Source organism: Trichomycterus rosablanca, chromosome 25 (genome assembly GCF_030014385.1).
Source record: "Trichomycterus rosablanca isolate fTriRos1 chromosome 25, fTriRos1.hap1, whole genome shotgun sequence".
Taxonomy (NCBI): Eukaryota; Metazoa; Chordata; class Actinopteri; order Siluriformes; family Trichomycteridae; genus Trichomycterus; species Trichomycterus rosablanca.
The window spans coordinates 17,404,982-17,419,636 of NC_086012.1; the positions used below are offsets into that span (position 1 = coordinate 17,404,982).

The window sequence follows — 14,655 nt, forward strand, 5'->3', positions numbered from 1 at the left end:
AACACACCTCTAAGACGACCACTGCTTTATTGAAGAGGCTGAGGGTAAAGGTGATGGACTGGCCAAGCATGTCTCCAGACCTAAACCCAATAGAACATCTTTGGGGCATCCTCAAGCGGAAGGTGGAGGAGCGCAAAGTCTCGAATATCCGCCAGCTCCGTGATGTCGTCATGGAAGAGTGGAAAAGCATTCCAGTGGCAACCTGTGAAGCTCTGGTAAACTCCATGCCCAGGAGAGTTAAGGCAGTTCTGGGAAATAATGGTGGCCACACAAAATATTGACACTTCAGGAACTTTCACTAAGGGGTGTACTCACTTTTGTTGCCGGTGGTTTAGACATTAATGGCTGTATATTGAGTTATTTTGAGGGAAGAATAAATTTACACTGTTATATAAGCTGCACACAGACTACTTTTCATTGTGTCAAAGTGTCATTTTGTCAGTGTTGTCCCATGAAAAGATATACTTAAATATCTGCAGAAATGTGAGGGGTGTACTCACTTTTGTGATACACTGTATCTACACACTCATATGAACATACGCACACACTCAAGCCTACATGCACATACACTCACTCACACGCACTTGCGCATTCACATGCACACACGACCACACAACCAACACAGTCTTGTTCCCTGGACTCTGACAACTCCAGCACACACTATTTAGTGACTGTATTACTTGCATTTTTGCACAATATTGCAATATGCTGCCAACTGTATATTAGAGTTTTTTTTTTTACCTCACCTATCATTTACTCAGTACTGTGTACAGGCCAACACTACACTTGTTTCTAGTCTTGTCTCCTTTAATTACATTTTAGATTAGAAATGTCTTTTGTATTTATTGTACTGTTTTTATCTGTATATTGTAATGTGTCTTGCACTTTTTGTTCTGTGTTGCACCCTGGTCCTGGTCCTGGAGGAACGTTGTTTGATTTTGTTATGTACTTATATAGAGCTGAAATGACAATAAAGTCTCTCTAGAACTCTTAAACTCTTGAATTGGAGATACAGTGGATGGCAAACTAGCTCATGATCGGGCGTCAACATGCTTTCGGCCATGTGGTGTTGTTGACATGCATTGGTGATCCGTTTGCTCCACCTGCTGGTTGTAATTGTATGACACTGTAGTCACTAAAAAAACAATAAATAATAATAATAGTAATACTAATATTATTAATAATTATTATATTAATAATAAGGATGAATGAAGTAATAAAATACTATTTTAGATGGTTTAAAAATGCTTGTTCCCGCCCGGTTTCGAACCGAGGACCTTTCGCGTGTTAGGCGAACGTGATAACCACTACACTACGGGAACTGAGCTGCTTTAATGCACATGCGCACATTATTTAAAGTCACGCCCAAATCACTTCAGTCACTACCTAGGTACCCTACTAATAACACACGTCTCCGATTGGAAAACATCCTAGCAGTTTGAGGTGCAGATATTCATTCCTGTTGCTTTCACGCCTAGTCAGTTATTGTAGGATTCATTTTTGAAATATTTCAGCTCGTCCGACCTGATAATCGAGTTTATTATTACCGAAACCGGACTGTAATTATTCGATATGTGAAAGTAAAAACCCCAGAGAGGAAGCTAACTGACGGAGAGAGAGAGAGAAAGCTCGGTAATTAACCTCATTATGTTTCTGTTATGGTTGACAGTTGTCACGGCGGGTGGCTGAAATAAAATTAATGTATAAACCTACATGATAACCTGATATTGTCAGATCAGGACATATTGCTTTTTAATATGTTATATGGTACTGGAATTAGCTGGCTAGCACTGTACTGCTGGTTATTATAGCATGTTAGCTTTAGCATTAGCTAATGATATAGAGGAGAAAGGGCCAAGCCAAATACTGTATTATTTTTGTCAATCGGTATTATTCATGTATTCCTTTCAATCTGACTAATATCTGAGGGGTTTGTGGAGATAAACAGCCTAGCAATTGGGAGGTGCACTCATCAGTGCAGGTCCCAAGCCCGGATAATAATAAAAACAGTGCTGAGTCTGGTGTGGACCAGATCCGTCGCGACGACACCCGAATATGGGAGCAGCCGTAAGAAAAATAAACTCCTTCCATATCAGTCAGGTCCAGTTTCCCTCCCTCCTGGAATGAGGAGAGCCACAGACTAGCACGTAATGCAAATACCGCTTCTTTTCACCTGCCAGAGGTTGTGCAGGCGCCTTAACCAGCCAGCAGAGGCTGCAATCACAGCAGCAATGAGGAACCCGTTCAACGTCCTTCCCTCAGGCCGCTTTGCCCAGCCTGGTTGATAGCACAGCTAGGATTCGAACTCTGATCTATTATTCTCAGTACAGGGCACCATGACAACATTTGATTCGTCTTGCTGTAGGAGGAATGAGTGAAGCCGACTTCTCCTCCACTGCCGACATGGCTGAGATGAACCGTTTGCTGTACCAGCTGGAGTACACGGAGGGCATCAGCCTGCAGATGAGGATCCCACAGAAGCTGAAAGTGGCACCAGGCTCCTCAGGGGATCAAGCAGCATCGTTCCAGGAGGAACCTCACAGCACTATGATGAATGTTCCAGACAGGATCGTCGTAGCAGGTACGGATTACTCTGTTATTTTACTTGTCTTGTAGATAGACTTATAGGCGACCCTGACCAGAATGTGTCATAAATGACTTACTGTGGCCTCCTAACCAACATGAAGTTTCTCTCCACCATTCTAGACGACGGTGGTGATGCTCGCTTCAGCATACCCCGAGAGCTAGATATAATCCAGCCTGCGTCAGTGGAGAGCGTGGCGCTGAAGGCTCCTCCGCGGGTCCTCACCCTTAAAGACCAGCCTCTGAATTTCCTGGAGCCGGAGCAGTCAAACCAACCTGCTCATTTCAAACAAGAGGTAAAGGTTTCTGGTTCAAGTTAAACCACTGTCATCTTAACATTGTTGGGTCCCTGATCAAGGCCCTTGAACACAGTCGGGAATTGGAAATGACTAAATTGGGAGATAAAGAGAGGAAAGACAAAAGAAAGACATTTAAAATAAACATGTAGGATGATTATTAGATGGTTAATGAATCAAGCATTACATCGCTATAGATTTAGGCCCTGCTGCTCGGCTGTGGACGGTTACGCTCACGGTCCTGCTGCTTTTAATTTCTAGAAAGAAAAATGTGCTTGTGTTTGGAATCTGTTTTAAAGTTTGAAGTCTGATGTGATGCAGAAGAATCACATAGAAGAACGCGGGACGACGTACTGTGCATATCGGGAGTGCAGCGTTTGATTTTTCTCTACACAGGTCCATTCTCACACTAGATGGAGGCGTGAGCGCTACGCCAATGAGAACGTAGGAGCTCACCACAACGTGCAGATCGTCACATATGATGCGTGAGTACCATGCACGCTTTTTCTCACTGTATGGGCACAGAGGTCATGAAAAAATTGTGTTTTCTACTTCTCCCAGTCATCCGGTGCGTGCGTGTCCCCCTCTGGTGTCTCCTGAGGACTGGCCGAGCATGTCCAGCGTTGGTGGGATCCTCTCCTACGTCCAGCTGACCACACGCAGAGCCTTGGAGCAAGTCCTGGTCATGTTGGTTCCTGCTCACCGCAGGTCAGTTCCTAGGCTGTTTTGACGTGACAAGCGTATGAAGCTACGCTTTGCTCCAATTATGCAAGGACAGACATGGCAAAACAGGATCATATAAATCCGGCTGAGACTGAATATCTCTCTGACTAAGGAAAACAAGGAGCAGACTGTCTCGAGTCCAAGGTTAAATGGAGTCTGCTGGTCAAAATACAAGAGAATTCAGGCCTTACCGATCACAGAGTAAAATATGTGCGGTAAAAACTGAGCATCAGAGCTGCAAATCTGCCGGTGACACTCAGGGTAGTGCAGGGTCAGGGGTAGCAGCACTTCCTTATTTTATTTATCTGTGGGAACTTGTGCTTTGCCTGTGACGGGCCTTATGAAAGTATTTTTATCAGAACTGTTCCTCTGTCTGTTTCAGAAATGCTCGTACAGCTTTGGAGGTCAGCGTGGAGAGCACTTTCGATGATGCAGCTTTGGTCGATGCCTCTGCGCTCAGACGACAGGTATTCAGACTCTCTTTAAAAGCTACCCACACATATCCGGTGATGTTGCCGGAATGAACGATGAATAGGATGGCGAAACAGCCATTGCTTAACAGTCTGGGATCTCAGCATGTTTTCAATAGGACTGCAGGACGGGTCTGGAATGCAGGCCGGCCAGTCTAGTACCTGCACTCTCTAACTACGAAGCCTAGGTGTTATAACAAGTGAACGTCCCTTGATGGTGTATTTTGTTTATTCTTAACCGAGCAGATCGTGAAGCTGAACCGAAGGCTTCAGTCGTTGGAGCACGAGAACAAAGAGCGAAGCAGGCGTGAGATGGCCATGTACTCTCTCACCGCGGCTCTCTGGCTGATAAACGCCTGGATGTTGGCCCGTCGCTGACTTCTGGAGCTGCTCCCTCCGTTCACTGATCATCTCAGGCTGTGTTTAAATGTTATTAGATCTGACTACTGTATTTGTGTGTGTTTATTGTAACTTATTTTGAAATTATTTTGAACAAGGTGAAATTCCGGCCTAAATTTTATTTAGATGCTGCCATAAATACGTATTTTAAAGAGCTGAGAACTCTAGTAATTATCTAACTGATGTCTAATTAATAGACATCAGTAGTTTTAATTTACCAGAGTGTTACTATTATAATTGGTAAATATTCCAACACGGACAACTGTGTATGACAAGCTAATGTGGGTAAAAATGTGATCTGAATATTTTCTGGGTTTTATTTTAATATTCTATTGCCTTATGAACAAATCAACGCATTTATAATAAAAATAGTTGCATGATATACAAAACTGGATCGTTGTTGGTGAAATTTTAGTAGCTGGTTCAACGTTAATGTTAGTTTTACAAAGTCATAGACACTTTTGTACTTTGCTCTTCTTGCCGTCCTTCGACTACAAGCTTCAGTTCTTTCTACAGATGTTTGATAGGATTCGGATTAGGACTCATCAGACCATTACTGACTGGCCCAACATTTTCCTCTCATTCTTTTTTGGGTGCTTTTTGATGTTGATTTGGCTCATTATCCTGGTGGAAGACCCATAACCTGCTACTGAAAATAAAGCAACCACAAAACATTAGTGAGCCAGAGTTGGCATCGCTGCCAAAATCCATGCTGACAAACTGAAGAGCTTTTTAGTAATTGTCTTGCTTATAAAAGAGGGTCCATATTTGAATAAAATGCAAAAGTACCGATATTTATCATTTTTCAGTTATGCACTAAAATAAAAATTAAGATGCTTTGTTGTGGGGTTGTACAATTTTTAATAATCTAAAATCAGAAAAGGTTCATTTATATTTTATTTCTTCTTTATTCCATATGCAAATAATCAAGCACTGGATCTCATAGTTGTGTAAAGAAGTTGTTAAATCGTGTTGTCCAGAATCGAACAAATGCAGAAAACAATTATGGAAAACAATGTGTGTGTTCTTTTGCGTAATTGTTGGTTTATAATCTATAAGATAACAGCAGCAGTGTGAGTTGTTTTCATGATGTTATACATACAGCATTTAGATTATTACTTTAGAGGTGGAGAAAGTTCTATTATGTTGTTTAACCTCGTGGCATGTTCTAATTTTTATTCATGATTATGATGGATGTGGATGTTAAGAACCAATACAGAAAGAACCAGGTCTGTCAATTGAATTAATCGGAACCTATTTTCCAAAACATAAGTGACCATGTCCACATAGTTTCTGGAGTGTTTGCACCTGTGTTGTACTGCGTGGTTAATGAAGCTCATACAAAATACTATAGAGACAAAGGATTAAAAACAGTTTCCTGCTCTTAAACATTGTGTTTATTTCTGTGGACATATTTTTGGTATTGTTTGCTTTGTTATTATTTTATACTTGTACAGAATGTTACTCGTGCTTTATTATGTAAATGTCATTCTGCACTGGTTCATGTTCATTCTTACATTCCTAGAACATTTTATTTTTTGGCAATAAAACAAGCTTAATAATTCATTAAAAAAAACAGAAGATTTCTCTTAGTGTGTTTAATTTTACATTACAATATTGTTACACATTGTGCAGTGTGTGTTTATTCATTCTCACTATATTATAAAGACAAAAGTTTCATATTATTAATATGCAATATTATAAACAGTTCCTTTGGGGGCATTTATATCTGGTATTTTTAGTTCATTTTGGGCCTGATGGGGCAGCAGGTAAAGTCTGGGCTGTGTTAATACTTAATATTTTATCCTTAGTACAGCATTTCAGTTTACAGTGGTACCTTGTAACTCAATGTCCACTTAACTCAAAATCTTTGAAACTCAACGCCCTTCGTTGAGAAATGTGTGGCCCTAAACTCAACATGTTCAGTTTGTTTTTTAAAAATATTAAATTAACAATCAACGGTCGCTTTGTTCAGCGCTCGGCTTGAGCGGTAAAACGTTGTCGAAGTGTGCATATGAGACGAATCTGCATTTGTGTGGAATAATCATCAGATCCAGTCTGAAAGCTGCACATGTATCTGTGTTTATCTGGATTTTCCTCACTGTTTCACTTTTAAACTTGTGTTACAGCTCGAGCTTCTGAGAAATTGTAAGAATCAGCTTCTTATTTCAGTGTTTTTATATTTGTGTTATTTTCGGTGTGTGTCAAAAACAACCTCATTATTTTACATATGCCTAAAATACTGTATATGCACGTCCACGGGACCATGGAACGCATTAAAAGGTTTCCCAAACATCCTTATGGGAAAAAATACCTTGAAACTCAACGTCAAGGTACCGCTGTATTTATTTTAAACCCTGATCTAGAGCTAGTTCGTATAGAGAAATGAGTCGAATCATTTTCCTGCATGGAATCGACTCCCACCTCTATATCCACAATTAGAAAATCTTAATGGAATCGATTCACAGAACCGGTCTCGATTCCCTATTCTTAATGCATTTAATAATAGAACCGACTCTTGGAGTCGACTCTGCACTAGTGTTTTCATTCTGGTTTGACCAGGAAGTAGAAGGTCGGAAAGCCAGCCGGAGCGCAGACGTGGAACAGGATCTGTCACAGCCGCTGCATCCCGACTGCTTCTGTTCACCTATTTGTGTATTTTTATCTGTATTTAAGCTGATTTTGAGAACAGTAGCACGATATTTAGGTGGTGTGGTGGTGTGGATGTGATCGGGCGGTTGTTAGATGGAGATCCGTGCTGGTTGGGGTGATGTGAGATAAACAGCTGTGCAGTCGAGCTAACGGCTAACGTGTGTGTGTGTGAGTGTGTGTGTGTGAGTGTGTGTGAGAGAGTGTGTGTGTGTGTGAGTGTGTGTGAGTGTGTGTGTGTGTGTGACTGTTTATATTCTTCTGTACTGATAATAATGCAAATATATGCAAACAGAAGTGTAACTGTTCTATAAACAAGTAGTTAATGAGATCAGTATCGTCAGTGCACGATGTTATAACGAGTTTAGCGTTATAATCAGTCAGACATCTGCTTCAGAGTCCTGTCGGTTCGATATCAAAACCGGTTTGATCCAACCAGTTCGATCTAGTTGGTGACTGGTTAGATCTGATTAATAGTTTGTTATCAGTTCTGGGGATTTTTTTAGGTAATTTTTATTGACTTTAATTGGCCACCATTTGTTTGATCCAATTTCTGCTTCAGTACAATCGTTAGTTTGGTGTAAATAACGGTTTAATCTCATCTCTGGTTCGGTATCATCACCAGTTCGATCTTGCTATTGGTGTAGACTAATCTCTGGTTCGGTATCATCACCAGTTTGATCTTGCTATTGGTGTAGACTAATCTCTGGTTCGGTATCATCACCAGTTTGATCTTGCTATTGGTGTAGACTAATCTCTGGTTCGGTATCATTACCAGTTTGATCTTGCTATTGGTGTAGACTAATCTCTGGTTCGGTATCATTACCAGTTTGATCTTGCTATTGGTGTAGACTAATCTCTGGTTCGGTATCATTACCAGTTTGATCTTGTTATTGGTATAGACTAATCTCTGGTTCGGTATCATTACCAGTTTGATCTTTTATTGGTACAGACTAATCTCTGGTTTGATATCATCAGTGGTTTAATACTGTCACCAGTTTAATTTAATTAATGGTTTGGTCTACTTGCTTGGTGGTTTGACTGGTTTAATTAAATTATTGTGGCGTAAATGTAGATCAACTCTATTTTCACCAACTCGAGCCACTGAACACTCGGTTTGGTTCTTTCGATCCGAATAACCACAGTAGTTCAGTATCATCACTGGTTTGATCTAACCTGCTGGGGTACTACCATCACGGCTGCTGCGATGGCACCCATGGGTATCCGTCTGTCCCCTCTGGGAGTGGCGGTCTTCTGCTTGCTCGGACTTGGCCTCCTGTATCACCTCTACTCCGGCGTCCTGTCCAACAGGCTGTCAGTCTTCCGTCAGAAGAAGACGGTGGATCTGCGCGACCTGCTGGCTCTGTCCATAGAGGCGGCCACGCAGGGAGGGTGGGAGGTGAAGCGGATCCGTATGGAGGACACGCTGGAGGAAAAGTCCAAGGGTAAAACGAAAGAGGGGGCCGTGGAGAAGCTCACGCTCGGAGATCTGAACTCGCACCGGAAAATGTTCTACCTGATCAGAAACACCTACCCCTACATACAGGTGAGTGTGAGCGCAGGCCGGGCTGATCGTATGTAGTCACTTAGGAATCAGTACTAGATGTGCTGGATTTATTAGATGTAGGGATCCCAGGCGGTGCTATCAGCCTAGCTGTGCGTCCAGACAGTCTATGTGGCTTCCTCTGCTGTCACTGAAGGTCCTGAAGGTTTTTAATAGGGTTGAGATCAGGGTGCGGTGTTGACCACACCGAGGTAACGTTTCCATCACACTAAACCAGTTGAACCAGATGTACTTTATATAATTGGTTCCGTACACCTGACCTGAGAGCAGTGGATGCCCTATAAACGTTTTTTGAAATACTTGCGTAAAATGCGGCGTCACCGTCAGGTGTCCACATACTTTTGGCTGCATAGTGTTCCGGCATGTATCCGGAGTCAGGTAAAAAGCTGTGGTGAACCTTTGTGTGTCAGGTGAACTCAGAAGAGCACGATAACTCTGACGGCGAAGCCACCGTCTGGACCCGTAACATCCCCGAGGAGATTCTGACCAAGATTCCGGTGGGTAAAGAGGTGCCTGCGGAGAGCGTGACTGTGTGGATCGACCCACTGGACGCTACGCAGGAGTACACAGGTACGTGTGGGATGTTTAAAAGCATTACATCTGAACTGCTTTGTCATCACTTCGACTTACAGTCGTGTAGGAATATAATTCTGCCAATTAATGGCTCTGCTCAGGGGCCCAATAGTGGCTGCAGGGCAGTGGTGGGGCTTGGACCAGCAGCCTTCCACCCAATAGTTGACCCTGAATTGTTTATCTGGGGTTTATCTTAAAAGTTTGGCCTCAAGACTGTTAGGTGTTTATTGATATGGTTCAGACTTATCAGCTGTTTGAGTTGGTTTTTGGCTCTGAATCAGTTTTTGAGCTGTTTGAGTTGATTGTTGGGCTCTTTGAATCAGTTTTGTGATCCTTCAGTCTGTTTTTTTTTGCTCTTTGAGTCAGTTGTTGGGCTCTTAATCTGTTTTTGGGTCCCCTGAGTCAGGTTTTAGGCTTTTCGTGTAGTTTTTGGGCTCTTTGAGTTGATTGTTGGGCTCTCTGAATTGTTTTTGGGATCCTTGAGTCTGTTTTTGAACTCTTTAAAATAGTTTTATGGCTTTTTGAGTCAGTTGTTGGGCTCTTAATCTGTTTTTGGGTCCCTTGAGTCAGGTTTTGGGCTTTTCGTGTCGTTTTTGGGTCCTTTGAGTTAGGTTTTGGGATCTTTGAGTCGATTGTTGGGGTCTCTGAATCATTTTTGGGATCCTTGAGTCTTTTTTTAGCTCTTTGAGTCAGTTGTTGGGCTTTTAATCTGTTTTGGGTTCTCTTGAGTCTTGATGAATGTGTGTATATTTACATTTGTGCTTTTTTTCCACCAGAGAACCTGAGGAAGTACGTCACCACCATGGTGTGTGTAGCGGTGAATGGAAAGCCTGTGGTGGGAGTGATCCACAAACCTTTCACTGGTTTTACAGGTACAGAAAAGCATCGACTGCTTGTACAGATGACAAGAAGTTCTGAAATGTTTCAGCTGTGTGGTGATTTCCTGCTCCTAACCGACGCTGTGTTCCTCCTCAGCGTGGGGGATGGTGGGCGCCGGAGCCAACGTGGCACCCCGCGAGTCCTACAACGCCGCCAACCCGAAGGTCATAGTGTCACGCTCGCACGCTGGCAAAGTCAAAGGCTTCATTCAGCAGGCGTTCGGGAACAACACCGAGATCATACCGGCAGGGGGGGCAGGTACTGCACAATGCCAGCCTGTTTAGAACCTTCAGGGCTGAGAACATTCCAGCCCACCACACCCAGCGTGCTCTTTAACTCCGAACAGGCTGGTCATTTTACATTTCCAGTACACATGGACGTCCAGAGAGCGGCAATGAACTGAGAAGGGGGTTCCTCAACCCCCCATTTTACATTTTATGACCCTATCACTACCGTTCTCTAATTTATTTACCCCTTTAGCATTGCCCCTGTTTGGATATACTCAGTTTCCCTGTGCACTCTGGTGATTCTTACGTAGAGCCTGAGCACAAGCCACGGCCAAAGCAGAGATGATTCCTCATCTGGCCTTCCCTTTCTTAGACATAGCCAATTCTGTCTGTCGAATGGACCCTGTCTTGTGGCTGAAATCCCCAGCACATACAGTCACTGAGGTCGAGCATAGTCCGGGGTGTGTTACTGCACTGCTCCCACTGTGACCCTGATCACGATAAAACTTATATTGGTTAGCTTAGCTATATATAGCTAGTTTGCTCATTTTTTAAGTCTGCGTAATAGACTCGTGTTGTATACTGAATTATTGATTCATTTATTTAAATTGATTCATTTATTGATTTGTTTGCTGGTTCACACTGTCAGGTCAGTAGCTCAGGGGTTAAGGTGCTGGATGACTAATCAGAAGGTCATTGGTTCATGTTCTACCAACGTCAAGTTACCCCTGAGCAAGGCTTTTAACCCTGTGTTACTTGATTTGTCCTGTGCTGAGTGATTCTTTGTTTTTGATTCCTGAGTCGATTCAGGTGTATAGTGAATCGGTTCATAATTGGTTATGTTGTGGCAGTGTGAACAGCAATAGTGAATTCTGAGTCGAGAGTGATTGATTCACTGGTGCATTAAATGCTTTTGGTCTGTTATTATTTTTTATTAGTTTAATGTTTAATAAATTTATTATTTCTGGTATTTCTTACTGAATCATTTGAATTGATTGATTCATTGAATAAATCATTGCCTTGTATATGAATTGACACTGTGATTGATTCATTGTTTCTTTATCGATCCCTTTCAGGATACAAGGTCCTCGCTCTGTTGGACGCCACGGACGAAGAATACGAGAAGGCCGACATGTACGTCCACGTCACCTTCATCAAGAAGTGGGACATCTGTGCCGGAAACGCCATCCTGAACGCCGTGGGTGGTCAGATGACGACGCTCAAAGGAGAGGAGATCGACTACTCGGGGTCCGAGAAGAACCCGGGCGGTGTGCTCGCCACCGCCAGCCTGGACCACGCGGCCGTGGTGAGGAAGCTGCCGGTCTGGGACGAGAACAAACACTGAGGACGCGGGTCAGTTTTTCAGTTCTGGTACGGACGGACCGAACCGGTGGGACAGACTCGATGCAGAGATGAAGACGCTGTAGAGAGCTGGCGGGAGCGGCGGCCGCTCTGTAGCGCTGGGGTAGCGGGTGATGATGAGGTGGCTGTGATGCGTCGTTTACCTTCGTCTGAATTGTATCTCCCGGTGGAGCGATGGACGGGAGGTCGGTGTGGGTGTGGGTGTGGCTGCGTTGTTTGTGATCCGTCTTTCTGTTAAACCTGATGTTTATTTAAGCTGTTACGTTACGTGCAATGTGAAGAAGGTTAGTTTGGTCATGTGACTTAGGCGTGAGTGTCAACATTAAACTTTAAAACACAAAAATTACCAAAAATTCCTGCGTTTCTGGTTTTATCTGGTCTCTCACGTTGACTGTAATGAAACTGTCAGAAGGAGTTTGTGCCTATGAGGTAAAAGCATCTGTGAGGTCCGGCCAAGGACGGATTAAGGATAGTCTGGGCCCCTGGGCAAAGAGGGCCCTCTAATGGTATGCCCTGCTCTTCTCTAGGGCCCCCTGGTAGGGGCTCTCATAACCAGGGCCCTCTAAAAATATGCCCCCCTCTTTCCTAGGACCCCTAATAGCCAGAAGTCGAAGTCAGAGCAGTGCCACAACGCCTCATCCATTTTCATAAGGGGCCCAAAAGCATGGCTAGGGGCCCCAAAAGCATGGCTAGGGGCCCAAGAGGCCCTGGGGTCAAAGTCCCTAATAGTCAGAGGATCCTTAAAATGGAGGGCCCTCAGAAATAAAAATATATTGTATCATAAATGTTGATAGGCATCGCAAAATTTCTGGATTTCAGGATTTCTTAGAAATTGACATTGTGCCATTATTAAACATTAAGATATTTAATATTTTGGGCGGTTTGATGGCATTAATAATTTTTAAGGGGTTACTCTAGCTAAAAAATTAATAACCGACCCCCCTTCACTTCTGCAGTACCGCCACAGCCCACTATGGGGCGCCAGCCTCTAGTTAAAAGAAATCAATGTTCTGTGTTGGGATGCGACAACACAACACACCTGAAATCTCACGTAATGTAGTTCTTTAGTAACGTCACAAACACACACACACCTCACGTACTGTACGTCTTCAGTAACGTCACACACATCTACACACACAGACCTAAAACCTCACGTACTCCAGGTCCCTAGTAATGACACACACATGTACACACACACCTCAAACCTCATTTACTGTAGTTCTTTACTAACATCACACACACACCTCACATACTGTAGGCCAGGGTTGGGGAACCTTTTACCCACTGAGGGCCAGATTAATAATTAATTATTATTGTGTATTATTGTGTATTATTGTGTGAATGTGTTTTTTTTCGTCTTAATTTCAGCAGAACATCTGCGTGGGTCACTCACATCGTAATGTAGCATCTCTTACTGTGAAACCAGTAATGTAATCACCACTGATGACTGGTGTGTGGGTGCTTTTACCTCTTCTGTGACCCATCACGTCACTTCAGCCTTAAAGCACCCGCGTGAGATGAGCCGAGACCGTTAATGCGACAGTTCTGTTATTAAATCCGTGTGCATGCATGTGTGCCCTGAGACGCGTTACGTAAAGTCGTGATTTCATTTTGATTGGAGTAATGAAACCTACACTACATGGACAAAAGTATTGGGACACCCCTTCTAATTAATGAGTTCTGATATTTCAAACGCACCCATTCCTATCAGATATATACAATCAATGATGTAAAATAAATTATACGCCCCCAAATATGTGGCAAAGGTTTGGGGAAGGCCATTTCCTTTTCCTTCAGTATTCCTTTAGTCCTTATGTGTGTTTGGCGTGAAGAACTTTTCCATTTTTCTGGAAAACTGAGCTGAAGCGTCTGACCGCAGCACGTTTTTATAATCTTCGGTCCATCCGAGATCAGATCTAGCCCAGAGAACTCTGGGTTTCTGGGTAGAATCAATGTCCCCCCCAGTGTTCAATTCTCAGCTTTGCTACCGGTCGGCTGGGCACCCCCTAGCAGGCACAATTGGCAGAAAAAGTCTGCTGGGTGGGAAAAGATGGGACTAAAAGTCGGCGGGGTCGTCAAGGCTGTATAAGGATCCTGGTTAGGAGCCAAAGGCGCCTGGACAGAAGTGGAGGAACGTGGAGATCAGTGTGTGACTCTCCATGCGAGAGACCGGCCTCTTGTGCCGATCCACAGAAGTGCAAGCGAACAAGAATGGGTCGGTGGAGCGTGTACGCATCTGAGGGAGGACGTTTCAGGTGAATATATCCTCCTCATATGCCATCGGGGTCTCCAGCAGCAGAAAACTAATTGGCATTGGTCAGTCGTTCCACTCTCGGTCTTACTGGGAACGCTGGGACGAGCCTGAAGACGCCGGCGAGTCGTGACATCTCAAAGTGGACCAACTGGGTTCCAGAAGGAGTAACAAAGGCAGGAATAAAAGTTTGCCGCTCCTTTGAAACGACTCCTCGATCTGTGCGCCGTTATCGCGCCGACAGGCCACCCGAGGTTGGCACTCCAGAACCTGGTGGAAAATTGCCCGAACCCCCCTGACGCCCCTCCGGCGCCGCCGCCCTGTCGTTAACGCACATGTACCGAGTCCTTGAGTTTGATTGAATTTCGTGTCGGGAGAAGTGGGAATGAAGATGAGCTCCATGCCAGAGGAACGTCTGCGCCCACTCGTGTACGATGGCGCTCGTGTGCTGACGTCTCCTGCGGGCGGCTCCGGGGCATTCCGTGTTGTGTTCGGCGTGTCTGAATTCCTCCGGCTCAGAGTAATTATCCCGACCATCTGCCTGCATCCGAGACCCAGATGGAGGGACCTTCACGCCCCCGAGTTTTGCCCGGGGGACACAAAGTCGCCCGAAATCGATGACACGGGACAATTTTCGTCGTGACTCTCGGAGAACCCTACAGAGAGGAACATAATAAAG

General features: G+C 43.9%; 2 protein-coding genes across 2 annotated transcripts; both read left to right on the forward strand.

Moving 5' to 3' along the window:
* Positions 1–1,428: 1,428 nt before the first annotated feature.
* mffb (mitochondrial fission factor b) lies at positions 1,429–5,860 on the forward strand. The gene is made up of 7 exons (XM_062987524.1): positions 1,429–1,632; positions 2,366–2,581; positions 2,707–2,879; positions 3,276–3,364; positions 3,441–3,587; positions 3,985–4,069; positions 4,319–5,860. Exons 2-7 carry the CDS (start codon positions 2,371–2,373, stop codon positions 4,448–4,450), a joined length of 837 nt encoding a protein of 278 aa, XP_062843594.1. The 5' UTR covers positions 1,429–1,632; positions 2,366–2,370; the 3' UTR covers positions 4,451–5,860.
* A 1,205-nt stretch (positions 5,861–7,065) lies between these two features.
* bpnt2 (3'(2'), 5'-bisphosphate nucleotidase 2) lies at positions 7,066–12,078 on the forward strand. Its single transcript, XM_062988005.1, has 5 exons — positions 7,066–8,666; positions 9,095–9,254; positions 10,034–10,129; positions 10,233–10,394; positions 11,440–12,078. The coding sequence occupies exons 1-5, from the start codon at positions 8,328–8,330 to the stop codon at positions 11,706–11,708; spliced, it is 1,026 nt and encodes a 341-aa protein (XP_062844075.1). The 5' UTR covers positions 7,066–8,327; the 3' UTR covers positions 11,709–12,078.
* The last annotated feature ends 2,577 nt before the right edge of the window (positions 12,079–14,655 follow it).

What these genes read in the sequence shown, in the direction of transcription:
- mffb (XM_062987524.1), top strand. Translation starts at nt 2,371, where the DNA reads ATGAGTGAAGCCGACTTCTCCTCCACTGCCGACATGGCTGAGATGAAC. An exon ending in CTGCTCATTTCAAACAAGAG is followed by an intron (nt 2,880 to 3,275) that starts GTAAAGGTTTCT and finishes TTCTCTACACAG; the next exon opens with GTCCATTCTCACACTAGATG. An exon ending in CAGATCGTCACATATGATGC is followed by an intron (nt 3,365 to 3,440) that starts GTGAGTACCATG and finishes TACTTCTCCCAG; the next exon opens with TCATCCGGTGCGTGCGTGTC.
- bpnt2 (XM_062988005.1), top strand. Translation starts at nt 8,328, where the DNA reads ATGGCACCCATGGGTATCCGTCTGTCCCCTCTGGGAGTGGCGGTCTTC. An exon ending in ACCTTTCACTGGTTTTACAG is followed by an intron (nt 10,130 to 10,232) that starts GTACAGAAAAGC and finishes GTTCCTCCTCAG; the next exon opens with CGTGGGGGATGGTGGGCGCC. An exon ending in CATACCGGCAGGGGGGGCAG is followed by an intron (nt 10,395 to 11,439) that starts GTACTGCACAAT and finishes GATCCCTTTCAG; the next exon opens with GATACAAGGTCCTCGCTCTG.